The 15,299-nt window shown below is 35.7% G+C and overlaps 1 protein-coding gene across 3 annotated transcripts in view; it reads right to left on the bottom strand.

Moving 5' to 3' along the window:
* Window positions 1-15,299, bottom strand: part of exoc2 (exocyst complex component 2) — a 115,591-nt gene that overhangs the window by 69,704 nt on the left and 30,588 nt on the right. For all 3 annotated transcript variants that reach the window (XM_031903541.1, XM_031903543.1, XM_031903542.1), the window contains exons 6-10: window positions 14,967-15,091; window positions 12,209-12,289; window positions 3,771-3,916; window positions 2,380-2,461; window positions 1,217-1,319 (exon numbers count right to left, since the gene is read on the bottom strand). In XM_031903541.1, the coding sequence (XP_031759401.1) occupies window positions 1,217-1,319; window positions 2,380-2,461; window positions 3,771-3,916; window positions 12,209-12,289; window positions 14,967-15,091 (537 nt within the window). The remainder of the gene's footprint in view (window positions 1-1,216; window positions 1,320-2,379; window positions 2,462-3,770; window positions 3,917-12,208; window positions 12,290-14,966; window positions 15,092-15,299) is intronic.

Below are 15,299 nucleotides of genomic sequence, written 5' to 3'. Positions count from 1 at the left end.
AAAAATCTGACTTAAGTAGAATTATAGAACTGCACTGGAGCAACTTAAAAACGGTGTACAGTTTAAATCCTTAAATTCACAGATTTTTTTCAATGTCAGCACAGCAGCAACAACTAGCATACTATTAGCAGACATTGTAAAAAGGAGGGGTGAATATAAGAAACAAAACGTAAACACAGGTTTAAGTAATAGATCATAAAAAGGGTTTCTGTTCAGGGTGTTTACAGAAAAAACACAGGGTGACATACTGAGCTGAAAGGACAAAACGCCTTGTTAACTATGCTATGATTAGAAAAGAGGAATTTATTTAGAGGGTAGTATAAAAGATAATAGTATAATATTAGACTGATGTATGCAAAGTTATAGAGGTGAACTCAAAAAAGGACTAATTCAACTGCTCAAATGTTTAAAAGTGATCCTGCTATGATTTTTATGGTGTACGTTTTATTTCTAAATTACACTGTTTACATAGCAAATAATTCATTTTACCATTTAAAATTGTATTTTTGAACCAACAAATGTATTTTTTTAGTTATAATATTGGTGTGTAGGCAGCCATCTCAGTGGATTGTGCCCAATTCAGAACTTTCAGAAGGAGCCAGAACTACATGTTAGAATTGCTTTAAAGCAGCTATTCAAACAAACTGCTGTTTCTCCTACTCTATGTAACTAGAGGAGTCATGGATATTTTACTATTAAGTGCTATTCTGATATTTACCACTTTTAGGAATAGAGGTGTCAGGGAGCTGCTATCTTGCTACCTTCCCATTATTGTGCTGATTGGCTCCTGGGGGAAAAAGGAAGGGGGGTGATATCGCTCCAACTTGCAGTGCAGCAGTAAAGTGTGACTGAAGTTTATCAGAGAACTAGTCCCATGGCTGTGGCACCTTGGGACATAAAGAAAATGGCTAGGTCTTTATTATAATCCCCATGACATCAATTAGGAATACTGTACTTTCAGGGGTCTCTTTCTACTTTATAATATACGTGTGATAGCAAAAGAAGATTTGGACAGGACTACCAAGGCAGTCACTAGTTGAAAAGCAGAAGAGTTGCGATTAACCTTATTTAAAAATAACAGTGCAGTAAATAATAATGGCAATATAATATTCAGCATTCAAAATAAGGGCAACTTGGCCAGTAACAAAAAAAAACTCCTGGTTCCCCAAGACCCAAATTAAATCTATTGTGCAAATACTGGAACAGTCTATCTCACCTGATGTAGCGTTTTTGATCATGCAAAGTGGATGGAGTTTCCAACAACTTGTCCAATAGTAAATTTCGTAAAGATTCAATACGGGTTTCCACTTCAGCATACACTAAAAGATGAACATAGACTTACAATTCTGTAAAATGTGATATTATATATCATATCAAATGAATGGAATTAGTGTACCGAAGGACTTTACTTACATTGTAAGCTCTATGGGGACAGTTAGCTTAATCTTCAGTGTAACTGAACTTCGCATTTATTTGTGTTTATTATAATTATTGTTTGAGTTATTATTATAATATTATTATTGAGTTTATTATTATAATATCATTATTGAGTTATTATTGTGTGTTCCAGTCTTTTTTTGCCAAAACCCTGCTTGTGCAAAAAACATTTTAGTTTTTATTTAAAACCAATTCAGCAAGCCAAAAAAAAAAATCACTTTAAAGAAAATAAGATTGAGTTCAGAAACTCGCTTGCAGTTTCTGCAATCCCAAAAATGTATGTGCCAGCCAGGGAGCTTGTCATTGAAAATTATTAAGGAAGGGTGACAGACAGAGCAACAGAGAAGCAGGAATATTGATCCGTGGCACTTGCTGAAAAGCAAGCTCTGGCCATATGGAAAAATACTGTACAAGGGGCCACAAACAGTATAGCCACCTTTATATTTTTCGTTTCTGTTCCTTCAAACTGACAGCTCCTCTTCCCTTCTTATTCTGTCAATGCAACACTGCCCAACTTTAAAATCACTTTGAAGAAATTAAAAGTTTCAGTGTGGATGATAGTGATTTTTTTAGATAAAGCTCTTGAGAAAGTGCAGCAACTGAATATGCAGGCAGTACACTGTCATTTAGGGTCGCTAAAACTCTAACTTTCAAAGACAGCTGATGAGTAGATAGTCTGGCATTAGTATTTTAAAACTGTAAATATCTCAGAAATCACTACAAATAGAAAATTTATGTAAATTCAGAAGTGCTCCAAGAGCATTCACAACCCTTACAAAAATGGATTTTTCAGCCTTTAGAATCAATATACAACCAATAACTTATTAGATATTTGTGGTTCTATAAAACTTTTGAAGAAAATTTCTGCTAGTACCAGAGATAAATATATTCTCACCTTTTTTGTGTGTTTTACAATTCTCAATTAGGCAAGTTTATTCTCACCTTTTTTAAAAACCTGGACTTCAGTCTTCCCAAACAAGGATTTTGCTTTCTCATAGTCATTAATGACAACATCATAGTCACCCTTCGTAAAAATAACGGGGAAAAAAAACACAGCTTTACTGGTAGATAAATATATTGTATTGTATATATATTTATATTGTATTAAAGCTAGACATTTTGTGGCAATACCTCATCCCTTTACTATGTAAAACTATAGAATATGAACATGGAAGTAAAGTATAAAACTAGCAATATACCATAAGAAATAATTTAGCCATACATTTATTGGCAAGTGAAGAAATATGTTAAATACAGTGTAAATATCTTTTAAAAAGAGAGTACACTTTTTAGAGAGGTACTGGACAGAGGTACTGAAGTGAATTTTTTTTCTAGAGAACATACAAAGAGTAAGAAACAAACAAGAAAAATAGCAAGAACCATCAGAATACCAGAAAACAAACACTTCCATATGCATCATGCAATGTTTAACGTGGTGCACTGGCATATAATATATTCAAACTTGCCCAATGGTCTAACTGATAAATATCCACAACAGATCGATACTGGTAGAGACTGGTGGGCCTCAATACCAATAACCACATGAAACTTTGTTTTGTACGTCATTATTACAGGTATGCAATCCCTTATCTAAATAAAGGTACAAATAACAGTAAGGCCATATTCCATTGAGTCCATTTTAAGCAAATAATTCTAATTTTTAAAAATGATTTCCTTTCTCTCTGTAAAAATAAAACTGTAGTTTGTACTTGATGGTAACTGCAAGAATCCATATTGGCGGGAAAACAATCTCATTGTGGTTTATTTAATATCTAAATTTATTTTAGCAGATTTAAGATATGGTGATTCAACTCACGGAAAGATTCCTCATCCAGGTCTCAAGCATTCTGCATAAAAAATCCTATACATTTATAATTATGTATATGGCCAGTTTGAGCGTGCCTTAGATGAGTAATGAGCAGGTTTACTGGTTGTGCTAAATGCACTGGAGTCAACAGGCACCAACATTTTGCCATGGTTTCACAAAATAAATTCTGTGATAACAAAAATTTGCTTCAAATGTATGTCTGGCAAAAAAATTCACTCATCACTATGAACAGCCATACTTGTAGAATGAGAGACTTTTGTTAAAAAAATACAGTTGCCACTGCCATGAGCAGGAAAGGGTCATCAAGAGCATTCTTTCAACTCTCTTATCAGTTCAGGCAACAAAATGCTCAAGGCAACAACAATGTCTGCCATTGCCCTCAAGTTTCTAGGTACAGGCAGAATTAATGGCAAGCAATAAAAAAAAAAGAAAAAAAAAAAGCAAAAACAAAATGAAGGGAACAAGTTGCAAATTGGTTTGGTGACATTGTTCAGCAGGGGATTACCTTTTGAATGTTCTTTTCAATATTAAGTGGAAGGTTAAAGAGAAATTTAAATCTCTGAAGCACATTCAAGGCATTTCTTGTAGAGTCTGCTTTATCCTTGCGACCAAGTACTTCCTGGAACAGGGTGTCAGCTGTTGTACTTGCACCTAGAGACAAGCAGATGTTCTAACTGATGAGATTTGCCTAAGGCTTGTACCACCACCAAAATCATTTTAAACCACTCCTGGATATGAAGTACACCTTGTGATCATACACATAGAAATATATTAGAGCAGTGCTGCCCAACTTCTGCGGTGCCGAGGGCCAGAATTTCTCTAGCATACATGGTGGAGGGCCGCTAATGGAAGCCAGTTTTGACCACTCCCCTTTTTTAAACCACACCCACTTCAGACCACATCTATTTTATCACAATAGTGGTAGTGCAGCAAAAACCCAATTGCTTGGTCCTTACTGCGGGGATATCAACCATCATATGTGAAAGAATTATATTATATCATATTAAGATATACCCTTAAATCCATATGCGTCCTCATCCCCTGTGGATAGCACAGCAACCCTCAGCACATAATAACACACCTTAGGGACCATTTAATGACTATTTCCAACTGCTAACAAACCCCTGTAAGGTTCACCTCCCACAGGCAGCAAAAGGAAGGCAGAGTATGGCACACACAGGCAGCACTCTGCCTGTCCTATGCTGCCTGTGTGTGCCATACTCTGCCTGCACTACCCTGCCTGTGTGTGCCATACTCTGCCTGCACTACCCTGCCTGTGTGTGCCATACTCTGCCTGCACTACCCTGCCTTTGTGTGCCATACCCTCTCTGACATATGCTGCCTGTGTGTGCCATACTCTGCCTGCACTACCCTGCCTGTGTGTGCCATACTCTGCCTGCACTACCCTGCCTGTGTGTGCCATACTCCGCCTGCCCTATGCTGCCTGTGTGTGCCATACTCTGCCTGCCCTTAGCTGCCTGTGTGTGCCATGCTCTGCCTGTCCTACCCTGCCTTTGTGCCATACCCTCCCTGCCCTATGCTGCCTTTGTGCCATAATGTGCCTACCCTATGCTCCGTGTGTGTGCCATACACACAGGCAGCATAGTCCAGGCAGTCCCTACAATGTCTAAGGTGCGAACAGGTGAACAATGTGGGTGATTACAGCCTGAGGTGTGAACACTGCAGGGGATATACAATGCAGAGATTAAAAGGTGTGAACAGTACAGGGGATTACATTTTTAAACAATACAGAGGGATTACAGCCTGAATCTGAGGTGAGAACCATGCAGGGAGCCAGTTAATCTCAGTACTGATACAATTTAAAGCTTACTCAAAGGTAACCCATCAAAGCAGCCAGACAGGTGGGGGGCCACCCAGAGGGGGGTTGTGGGACGCCAGTTGGACAGCACTGTATTAGAGGAAACATTTTGCAAAACTAACTGAATATTATGCAAAAGGAAACATTCACTACTGTATGTGGCTTATCAACTGTGATGCCTTTATGCAAAACTTAAACATTTCATAAAAAACGTGTAGGACATAAATATAAATGAAACATTATTAAAAGCTAATGCGTTTCCTATAAACAGGCCTTTAATGTGTAACTTAATAACAGACTTTAAATGTGCCGATTACGTTTTCTTAAAACTAATTTGAAGTCTATTTTTTTAGTAAACAAGCATTTTCTTTGTGATTATTTGTATTTTAGAATTCAGATTTTTGGTTTAGAATACAGACTCGCTGTAAAATTACAAAGTGCTATTGTGATCACTCAGTACAGGAGACCATTTATTTAGCTTGTAAATAGCTTGCATATTTTTACCCGTGAATTACCTAATTATTCCTTTACCAAAAACTAAAGAAAATAAAAGAAAACTGGAACCATTTTGGGCAGTTTTGATCACTGCCTGTAGAAATGCTCTACATTATCTGGTCTAGTGACCATACTTTAAGCAAAGATGAAAAAAATTACATCAGACTCTCTGGGTGGTTTGCGTGCCATATTCTCTCGTCAGCACTGTGGGTGGCCCACAGAATCTGAGCACCGCTGAGTTACAATAATTGTTTAATACAAATAATGTTACAACTCAGCTGGAATTTTAGAGCTCTGATGTAAAAACTCTGGCTTGTGTGAAACTGCTTTTCTCTTTTGCAAAACAAGATGGAAGGGGAAATTATGATTTGCATATTTGGCAGGTGGCATTCAAAAACAGTATTACATCAAGTGTAAAATGAGTTATATCTAGATTAATACTACAAGGAATTTTGTACACATTTATGGATGTTCCTAATTACAAGGGCCTAGACAAAAACCCTGTTTTGCATGAACCCCCCAAATGTATCACCTTGGGATTGAATAGATGTGGTAAACAATTTTTCATGATATTAGGCAACTATATTAACAGAAGGGTTATCACTTCAGTTAATTTAGTAATTTCAGGTTCTAAAAGTTAATGGGTTACTAAACAACACACTTTCCCTTAATTAAGTAGTATGATCACATAGATTACCTTGTTCACAGAAGATTCCTGTTACCATATTTTTGTCATAACTATCCAGGGATTTCAACAAACCCAATGTCATTAGTGTGCTAATGATCCAATATTGGATTCCTTTTAAACCTTATTCCACTTCATTATAATTGGTAAATTGATAATGAGGGGCTACAGAGTTAGTTGATATCAACATGTTAGTTTTTTGAGCACATAGCATTCTTCAAAAGAAGTATAACTCAGCGTTTCACTACAATGCTATTATATATTCAAGAATACATCAGTACCAATTCAAATGTGCATGAATGTACATAGCCAAGGGAGCAGCCCTTTGGCTTCAGGATAGTTTCATTATATTTTGAGCACAATTCTAACAGTTTTAAACAAATAGGCTAATAAATTAGTCACTGCAATTCTTGCAGGTAAACATCTACTTTGCTTTGTTTATTCTAGAAAATCACAAAGATGAAATAATGTTTTGATCAGGTAATCAATGAACTTATGAAAGCATCCTGGGCCCATTTAGTTGTTAGATAATGGTTAGAAAAAATGCCCATGGTCTCAGTACATATTTACATTGTTGACCATGGTAGATGATATGACAATAATTTTAACATATAAACTACCAGACACATCGAATGATCTTTCATGAGTTAACAAAATCCAGTTCTTAATAACAATGGGTTTTATTTTCCTTTATCTTTAACCAAAAGGAGGCAAAACAGAAGACTTAGTCCACAGTACCGAATAAATACAACTTATCTGACAGACGCACATTTGCAAAATAATGCAGCAGGCGATGTAATACATTTAAGTAGCAGTGTGTAGCATAATTAAAGATCCTAATTGGAGAACTAATGACCTTATAATCCACCAGTGTTAAAAATCTGCCACAGATCTAGTTGCCTATATCAAGTAATTATAACAATAGACAATTACTGTCCCCCTGTTTAAATACAAAAATCATACTAGATATTAAGTTTACTACACCTGGGCAACCTTTGCGCTTTTTACTACATTCACTTAATTTTGAGCCTTATGTCAGACAGAAGGGACAGAAAACCAATGATAAATAACAAGGTCAAAGATCTCAGTCTAAAAATCTGACTTTACTCTATACATCTCTTTACCTTTTGGTGCATTTTGTCCAACCACCACTGCTGACATCACCAAGCATTTATATTAACCCTTTCACAGACAACCAAATTTGGCCTTCTGGAACTTTTATTGCTAGACAGTTTTTTTTAACATTTTGTGCTATTTCACTTTAGGGGCCTTTTCTTGGGGGAACTTTTAGTTTAGTCAGGAAAACAATATATTGTTTTTTTTCAGGACAACCTTAGCTTTCAAAATATGCTATTTTTGTTTAATTCCACTTCTGTAACAATATATAGGCTTCTAAATGTCTAAAAAATGAATAAAAAAAATAAAAATATTCTCCATAATATAAACACATATATCAGAACCATTATATTATGCATGTAAATATAGCGGATTTGAAAAGCCCCATGTCTCCTGAATGTGCCAATACCAAATATATATAGTTCTATGGAGATTTCTCACTTGTATAGGTCAAAAACTACCAGCAGTACACTACCAAATTTCCAAAGCACTGCTTCAGAAAGCTGCACAGTTTAGATTTTAAGGCCAAAAATTCTACTACCAGAAGGTTTAGAACCATATACATTTTTGGAAAGAATAGATTCTGATAAATCCAGAATAGATAAAACTGTCTGTCTACTCCAACCTACCAAGTTGCAATGCTTTCCAAAAGTTATTGGTTTTTATAAAAATGTATTAAATTTTTGTGAAATTTAAGAAAATAATTGCTTGAATTCTATAGCATCTTATCTCCTACAGGTCATAAGGTAACCAGATAAAACATCCTAAATATGAACACCAGGGGTGTCCACTGAACAGTTTGATGCCCAATGTGCATAGGTTTATCTAAGTATGTGGCTTTTAGGAGGAACAAGGTGAAGATATCCCATATGATCTATAATTTCTGTCAACACTGAACAGTTTAATGCCCAATGTGTATAGGTTTATCAAAGTAAGGAAGCAAGTAAGGTATCAAATAAAAAGTAAGGTGACACCTGGAAACCATATATTTGTGGAAGGTCCACCATGCATACAAATCCAAAATGGGTAAATATTTCTTTCTACCCCAAACTACCAAACAGCAAAGCTTTTCTAAAGTTAGCAGTTTTGATGGCATTTCTGAAAATCGCAGAAAATATTGCAATTTGCCTCATTTATGTCGAACAATTTCATACATACAAAGGCACAATCACACCATATATGAAGGCTAAAGGTTGAATGAACAGTTTGATGCCCAATATGCATAGATGTACCAAATTATGTGGTATACAGGGACCCCCCCAAATAAGAATAGTGCATATGAATTTTTCTCTCCTTCCAAATCACTTTCTGCAAAGAGAGTCCCATGGGCACATATTATGTGTTGTGAGACCCCCAGAAAACCATATATTTTTGAAAAGTACACATTAAGACAATTCCAACACCTTTATACACCAAAGTATCAATCTGCAAAGCTTTCCTAACTTTAGCAGTTTTTATGACTTCTCTAAAAGTTTTTATGACTTCTCTAAAAATTGTGAATTGAATTTCTTACATACAATGACACATCACCCTAAATATGAACACCAGAGGTTTACTAAACAGTTTGATGCTCAATATGAATAGATTTACCAAAGTATGTGATATGTAGGAACTCCAAATAAAAAAATAGCGCATACAAATTTTCTTGGCTGCCAACTCAGCTTCTGCAAACAAGTTTTGGGGACATTTCGGAAAATCGCTTAAAAACGTTTAAATTTGCCTCAATTTATCTTACACAATTTCTTACATACAAAGGCACATCACCCAACATATGAATGCCAGGTCTAATGAAAAGTTTGATGCCCAATATAGATGGCCCAAATTGTTGGCACCCCAGAATTTTTTCCAGAAAATCAAGTATTTCTCACAGAAAAGTATTGCAGTAACACATGTTTTGCTATACATGTGTTTATTCCCTTTGTGTGTATTGGAAAAGAACAAAAGGGAGGAAAAAAAGCAAATTGAACATAATGTCACACAAAACTCCAAAAATGGGCTGGACAAAATTATTGGCACCCTTAACTTAATATTTGGTTGCACACCCATTGGAAAAAATAACTGAAATCAGTCACTTCCTATAACCATCAATAAGCTTCTTACACCTCTCACCGGGAATTTTAGACCACTCTTCCTTTGCAAACTGCTCCAGGTCTCTCTTATCGGAATGTCGCCTTTTCCCCAACAGCAATTTTAAGATCTCTCCACAGATGTTCAATGGGATTTAGATCTGGACTCATTGCTGGCCACTTCAGAACTCTCCAGTGCTTTGTTGCCATCCATTTCTGGGTGCTTTTTGACGTATGTTTGGGGTCATTGTCCTGCTGGAAGATCTCGGACGCAAACCCAGCTTTCTGACACTGGGCTCTACAGTGCGACCCAAAATCCTTTGGTAATCCTCAGATTTCATGATGCCTTGCAAGGCATTCAAGGCATTCAAGACACCCAGTGCCAGAGGCAGCAAAACAACCCCAAAACATCATTGAACCTCCACCATATTTCACTGTAGGTACTGTGTTCTTTTCTTTGTAGGCCTCATTCCATTTTTGGTAAACAGTAGAATGATGTGCTTTACCAAAAAGCTCTATCTTGGTCTCATCTGTCCACAAGACGTTTGCCCAGAAGGATTGTGGCTTACTCAAGTACATTTTGGTAGACTGTAGTCTTGCTTTTTTTATGTCTCTGTGTCAGCAGTGGGGTCCTCCTGGGTCTCCTGCCATAGCGTTTCATTTCATTTAAATGTTGGCGGATAGTTTGCGCCGACACTGATGCTCCCTGAGCCTGCAGGACAGCTTGAATTTCTTTTGGAACTTGTTTGGGGCTGCTTATCCACCATCTAGACTATCCTGCATTGCAACCTTTCATCAATTTTTCTCTTCTGTCCATGCCCAGGAAGATTAGCTACAGTGCCATGGGCTGTAAACTTCTTGATAATGTTGCGCACTGTGGACAAATCTAGATCTCTGGAGATGGACTTGACCTTGAGATTGTTGATATTTTTCCACAATTTTGGTTCTTAAGTCTGTTCCAATACACACAAAGGGAATAAACATTTGTATAGCAAAACATGTGTTACTGCAATACTTGTCTGTGAGAAATACTTGATTTTCTGGAAAAATTTCTGGGGTGCCAACAATTTGGGTGGGCCATGACTGTATACCAATGTATGTGTTATATACAGACCCCATATTAGACTAGTGCATATAAATTTTTTCACCTGCTAACTTAGCTTTGCAAACAGGCCCCCCCGAAAGTGTATAATATGCTGTAAGACCCCCTAATTGTACACAGACCCTCAGAAAAGTATATATTTTTGAAAAGTACACATTCAGATGATTTCAAAACAGGTAAAGACATTTTTACACCAAACGGCAAAGCTTTCCTAAAGGTATCAGTTTTGATCACATTTCTGAAAACCACCTAAAAACATTGCATTTATCTCACCCAATTTTTTACATACAAGCCAAATCACCCTAAATCGGAACACTTTAATGCATATTATGTGTTGTAAGACCCCCTAATTGTACAAACACCCCCCGAAAACCATATATTTTTGGAAAGTACACATTCTGATAAATTCAAAATAGGTATTTCTACACCAAACGGCAAAGCTACGCTAAAAAAACTGAAGCAATAATACAAGCATAAAACTAAAAGAAAATCAAATAACAATTAGGCAAATCAATTAAATAACAAAATAACTGATTTGACAGCGTGGTTATTGGTCAGAATATCTGATCCAATAGTCACACTGTAAAAAATAGTTTTTAGGAGAAAAACCAATGACAAAATGATAAGATAAAGAACTAAAAAAAAAAAAAAAGTACACGTGTGTGTTTGTGTATGCATGTGTACACACATCTAAGAAGTGTATAAATGTGTGTATGTGAGTGTATATGTGTGTATACATAAATATGTACAAAAGTGTGCAAAAGTTGAAAAAATAAAAAAAGCAGAAAAAGCTACAGTTAGTAAAAGGTGTATTATGTGTGTAAATGTATGTAAATGCGTGTATGTGTGAATATGTGTGCATACAGGTTTAAAAAAAAAAAAAAAAAAGGCCACTTTTGTGAGCAGAGGGTCCTTGGAAGCGATGGGGGTCTCAGGATCACAGAGTCTTCGCAGTATAAGTGCGTGGGCAGGTAAAGACCTTTCTGGAAGATCGTAGTACCTATGTTCTTGGCAGGGAAAGGGTTAAGGGAGAACTAAACCCTAAAGATGAATATGCCTAGATTTCAATTAGCAAAAAAGGCAATTTTTCTTCCTACTTCTTTAGTTAAGCTCTAGTTCTCTTTCACGTGCTGCATTGCAATGTAATACGTTTATTATGGATTTATAGTGGTCCAGAGCTCACACAACAAGCTTGGTTGTCAGCACTTGGAAGGGGGCCCAATTAAGACAATAGCGAGGTTACAGAAAATAAATTCAAAGCCTGGTACAGTGTCCATATGCATATGCTAATTATTGATGGGCATTATTTACTCTTAGGAAAGATGCTGCACAATTCTTTTTCACTAATGCCAAAGATTCAAACTGAAAAAGCACAAAAAAAAAAAAAAGTGGAAGATGCGTCAAAACCCCCCCCCCCCACAAACCTATAAAACTACAAAGCAAAGAAAGATCTTCTAGTTGTAAAAGTGACATTGGCTTTTAACTTTTATATAATCTTGACAGGTTTAGATGCACATTTTTGGATCTAGCTGCATTGAGTTGAGTCAGATACGAAATGATGTTTTGTTCAAAAGTAATTGCGTCAGCATTAGCAGGATAGGAATAAAAAGAAAGCACTTCAGCTGTTAAAATATGTTTAGCTTGGGAATAGAAAACTTACTTTTAAGGACTTTTTCCAATACTTGTGTCATTGACCCTTCCACTTTTTCTGTTCCATCCGCCTCCAATTTTTGATGGATTGCTGAAAAGAAAAGTCATCAGTCAGTAATTTAACTTATGTGTTGCACAAAAAGTGTTCAGGGTTGCTTATTTTCCAGATGTGCTCATCTTACTTGAGAAGGTGCTTCTGAAGCTCAAAAACTGTTGTGTCATTAAATGGACCTTAAGAAGCAAAGTCTTCCATATTGCTTTCTTTACAAACTCTTGCCTTAAATGCCTGCTCATCTTTGACTGTATATATATAAGTGCAATCTAAATATGTCAGTGTTAGCACCCCACATATTAAAAAAACATCTTGTGTGCTGGTGACAGCCAGAAAACTTTTAGACACTTGATTAAAGGGGACCTGTCACCCTAAGAAATAACTCCAAATTATTTTCTATATTGTTAGTTGAGCAAAATAAACTTTATTTACTCTATATAAATAATATAAATCTTGTTTCCTTCCATCTTGGAATTACTCAATCAAAGCAAACAGGCAGGCACCATTTTGTGGACACTGTTATTAAGGCAAGCTTTGTATCATGCCAAAATCTTGTTTATGTGCCAGAACGGGGGACCATATGCCTATACCCATGCACTGGCTACACAGTTAGATGATGAGGAGGAGGGAGGGGAAAAGTGAGATGTGCAGTGACATCTAGGAAGTGCTGAATGGAAAGCTAAAGTTATTGTCTGCCCCACCTCTATGCCTAAGGCATAGAGGTGGGGCAAGCAATATATGATTGACAGCTGGGATTTTTAAATGCCTTTATAATAGGTTTGGATGTGTTAATATAAAAATTAATTTGGGTTTCACGTTTTATTTGAAAAGGACTTTTATTATACAGCTTTTTATGTCTGGGTGATAGGTCCCCTTTAAGATAAAGGAGAACTTCACCAAACAATAAAAAAAATAACATTTGCATAAAACAAAATCTATACTAAGCAACTTCCCAAAATATATTAAAGGACAAGGCAACACAAAATATAATTTTTTGCCTTATAAAAGAAAACAAAATTCTAAGCAAGCAATATACATTTATTACAAATTTGTAATGCTTTTTGTGTTATTTGTATGTATAATTGCTATTAAAAGCAGTGTTTGCCTGTCCTTTTCTATTCTCTGCCCTACTGGCTCGGACTGTTGAAACAATGTAACACAAGGCAGCAGATTGACAGACCTGACTTGCTGGAGAAGCCTGACAGTTGCAACGTTGTTTAAAAAGTAACAATCAGGAGTTCAGCAAATGCTGCTTTCAATAGCAGTTACATTTACAAATAACTTTTAAAGTGCTACAATTTTTTTTAATTATTTCATATTGGAAAATTGCTTAGAATTATGTTTTCTTTTATTATGCAAAAAAATATTTTTGGGGTTGACATGCCCTTTAAAAACCTCTCTATTCTCTACAATTCTGACTTGAAACAATGCACCAGCTCTCCTCCAGCCAAGACTCCAGTTCTTGCAATGCTTTACATGTTTTGTAAATAATAGACTTATCAAGGCATTGTCATACTACTTTTAATGAAATACAATTTACAAATAAGTTTAAAAACATGAATGGTTAATCAACGTATATTAGAAAACTGTTTAGAACAACATTTTCACTTTAGAATAATGGGAAGGCCATCTCTCAGACTTAATTTTAATCAAATCATTCAATGTTGTAAAAACGACTTCCTTTTTCTCAGTAATAATAAAACACTACCTTGTACATGACCTCAACTAAGATATAATGGATCCTTATTGGAGGTAAAACAATCTTATTGGGTTAATTAATGTTAAAATTGATTTTTAAGTTGACTTAAGATATGGAGTTTAAAATTACAGAAAGATCCCTTATCTGAAAAAGCCAAGGTCCTAAGCAATTCTAAAGCTAAGGTCCCATATCAATACATTCATTACTTGAAAAAAAATGTAGAGGCTAATTTATCATGATAAATGACAAGTAGTAACCAATTTTTTCAATTTTAACAATTTCCTGCATGTGATATGTATTGTGGAAAAAGAAGTTGGATGGGTTATCACTCTTTCAAGCAAAATGACATTGGCAAAGCAGTCTAACACATTCTGCTGAAATGACACAGCTATTAGTTTTGATGAACGAATTAACTATTTTCCGGACTGTCAACAACATTTTTGATAATTAGGGAATTTGATGAATAAGCTCATACGTTGGATAAAATACATGCTACAAAAACTGAGAAACTGCTTCCCTTGTAGTATGAAATTACTGTAATAACTATTTACACTACAAAATATACAATATTACATTATATTTGGAAACTATACTACTAATATAGTTAGTTAGGCAAAAATGTCATCTGTAAAGGCCGGAGTGAGCAGATGTTTAATATAATAGGCAGAACTCTGCTTCCTCCTTTCAGCTCTCTAACCTCTTAGTTAGTCAGTGACTCTGGGGGGGTCACATGGGACATAACTCTTCAGTTTGCTTTTGAGCAGGCAGGTCTGATTTGAAAGCAAACTAATTGAACAGTTTTGTCCCATATGGCCCCCCTAAAGTCATTGATTGGAGAGCTGAAAGCCGAAAACAGTGTTCTGGCCATTATGTTAGATATCTGCCCACTCAAGTCTTTATAGATTACATTTTTGGCTATCTATCTATATTGGAAACATTTTTTATTTTGCGCACTCCATCTATTTTACCCAATTTTTATAATGAAATATTCCTTTAAAATGATATAGTATTTCTTACCTGCCAAAGCATCCTGAGCTTCAAAAAACGTACTAAGTCCCCCTTTCACATAAGCTACATTGCCTTCATTCTTTTTGCTTGCTTGTTTTCTTAGATTGTTTGCTGCTGTTTTAAGCTGCTCAAAGCTGTAAATAAAAAAAGAAATATAGACTGATGAGAATATATCACAACATAATAATGCTGGCACAAGCAAACAACAATCTGATTCCTTAACTAGTTATGTGGGTATAAAAGTTTTTCAAGGTCAAATAATTCTATGGCACATTAGACGCTGTAAACTAAGATTATTTATACGGTTGGTTGCAATACTTTCAACATAGTAGAAAGTATGGC

Source organism: Xenopus tropicalis, chromosome 6 (genome assembly GCF_000004195.4).
Source record: "Xenopus tropicalis strain Nigerian chromosome 6, UCB_Xtro_10.0, whole genome shotgun sequence".
In the NCBI taxonomy this organism is placed as follows: domain Eukaryota; kingdom Metazoa; phylum Chordata; class Amphibia; order Anura; family Pipidae; genus Xenopus; species Xenopus tropicalis.
This window is presented reverse-complemented; position numbering and strand designations above follow the sequence as displayed.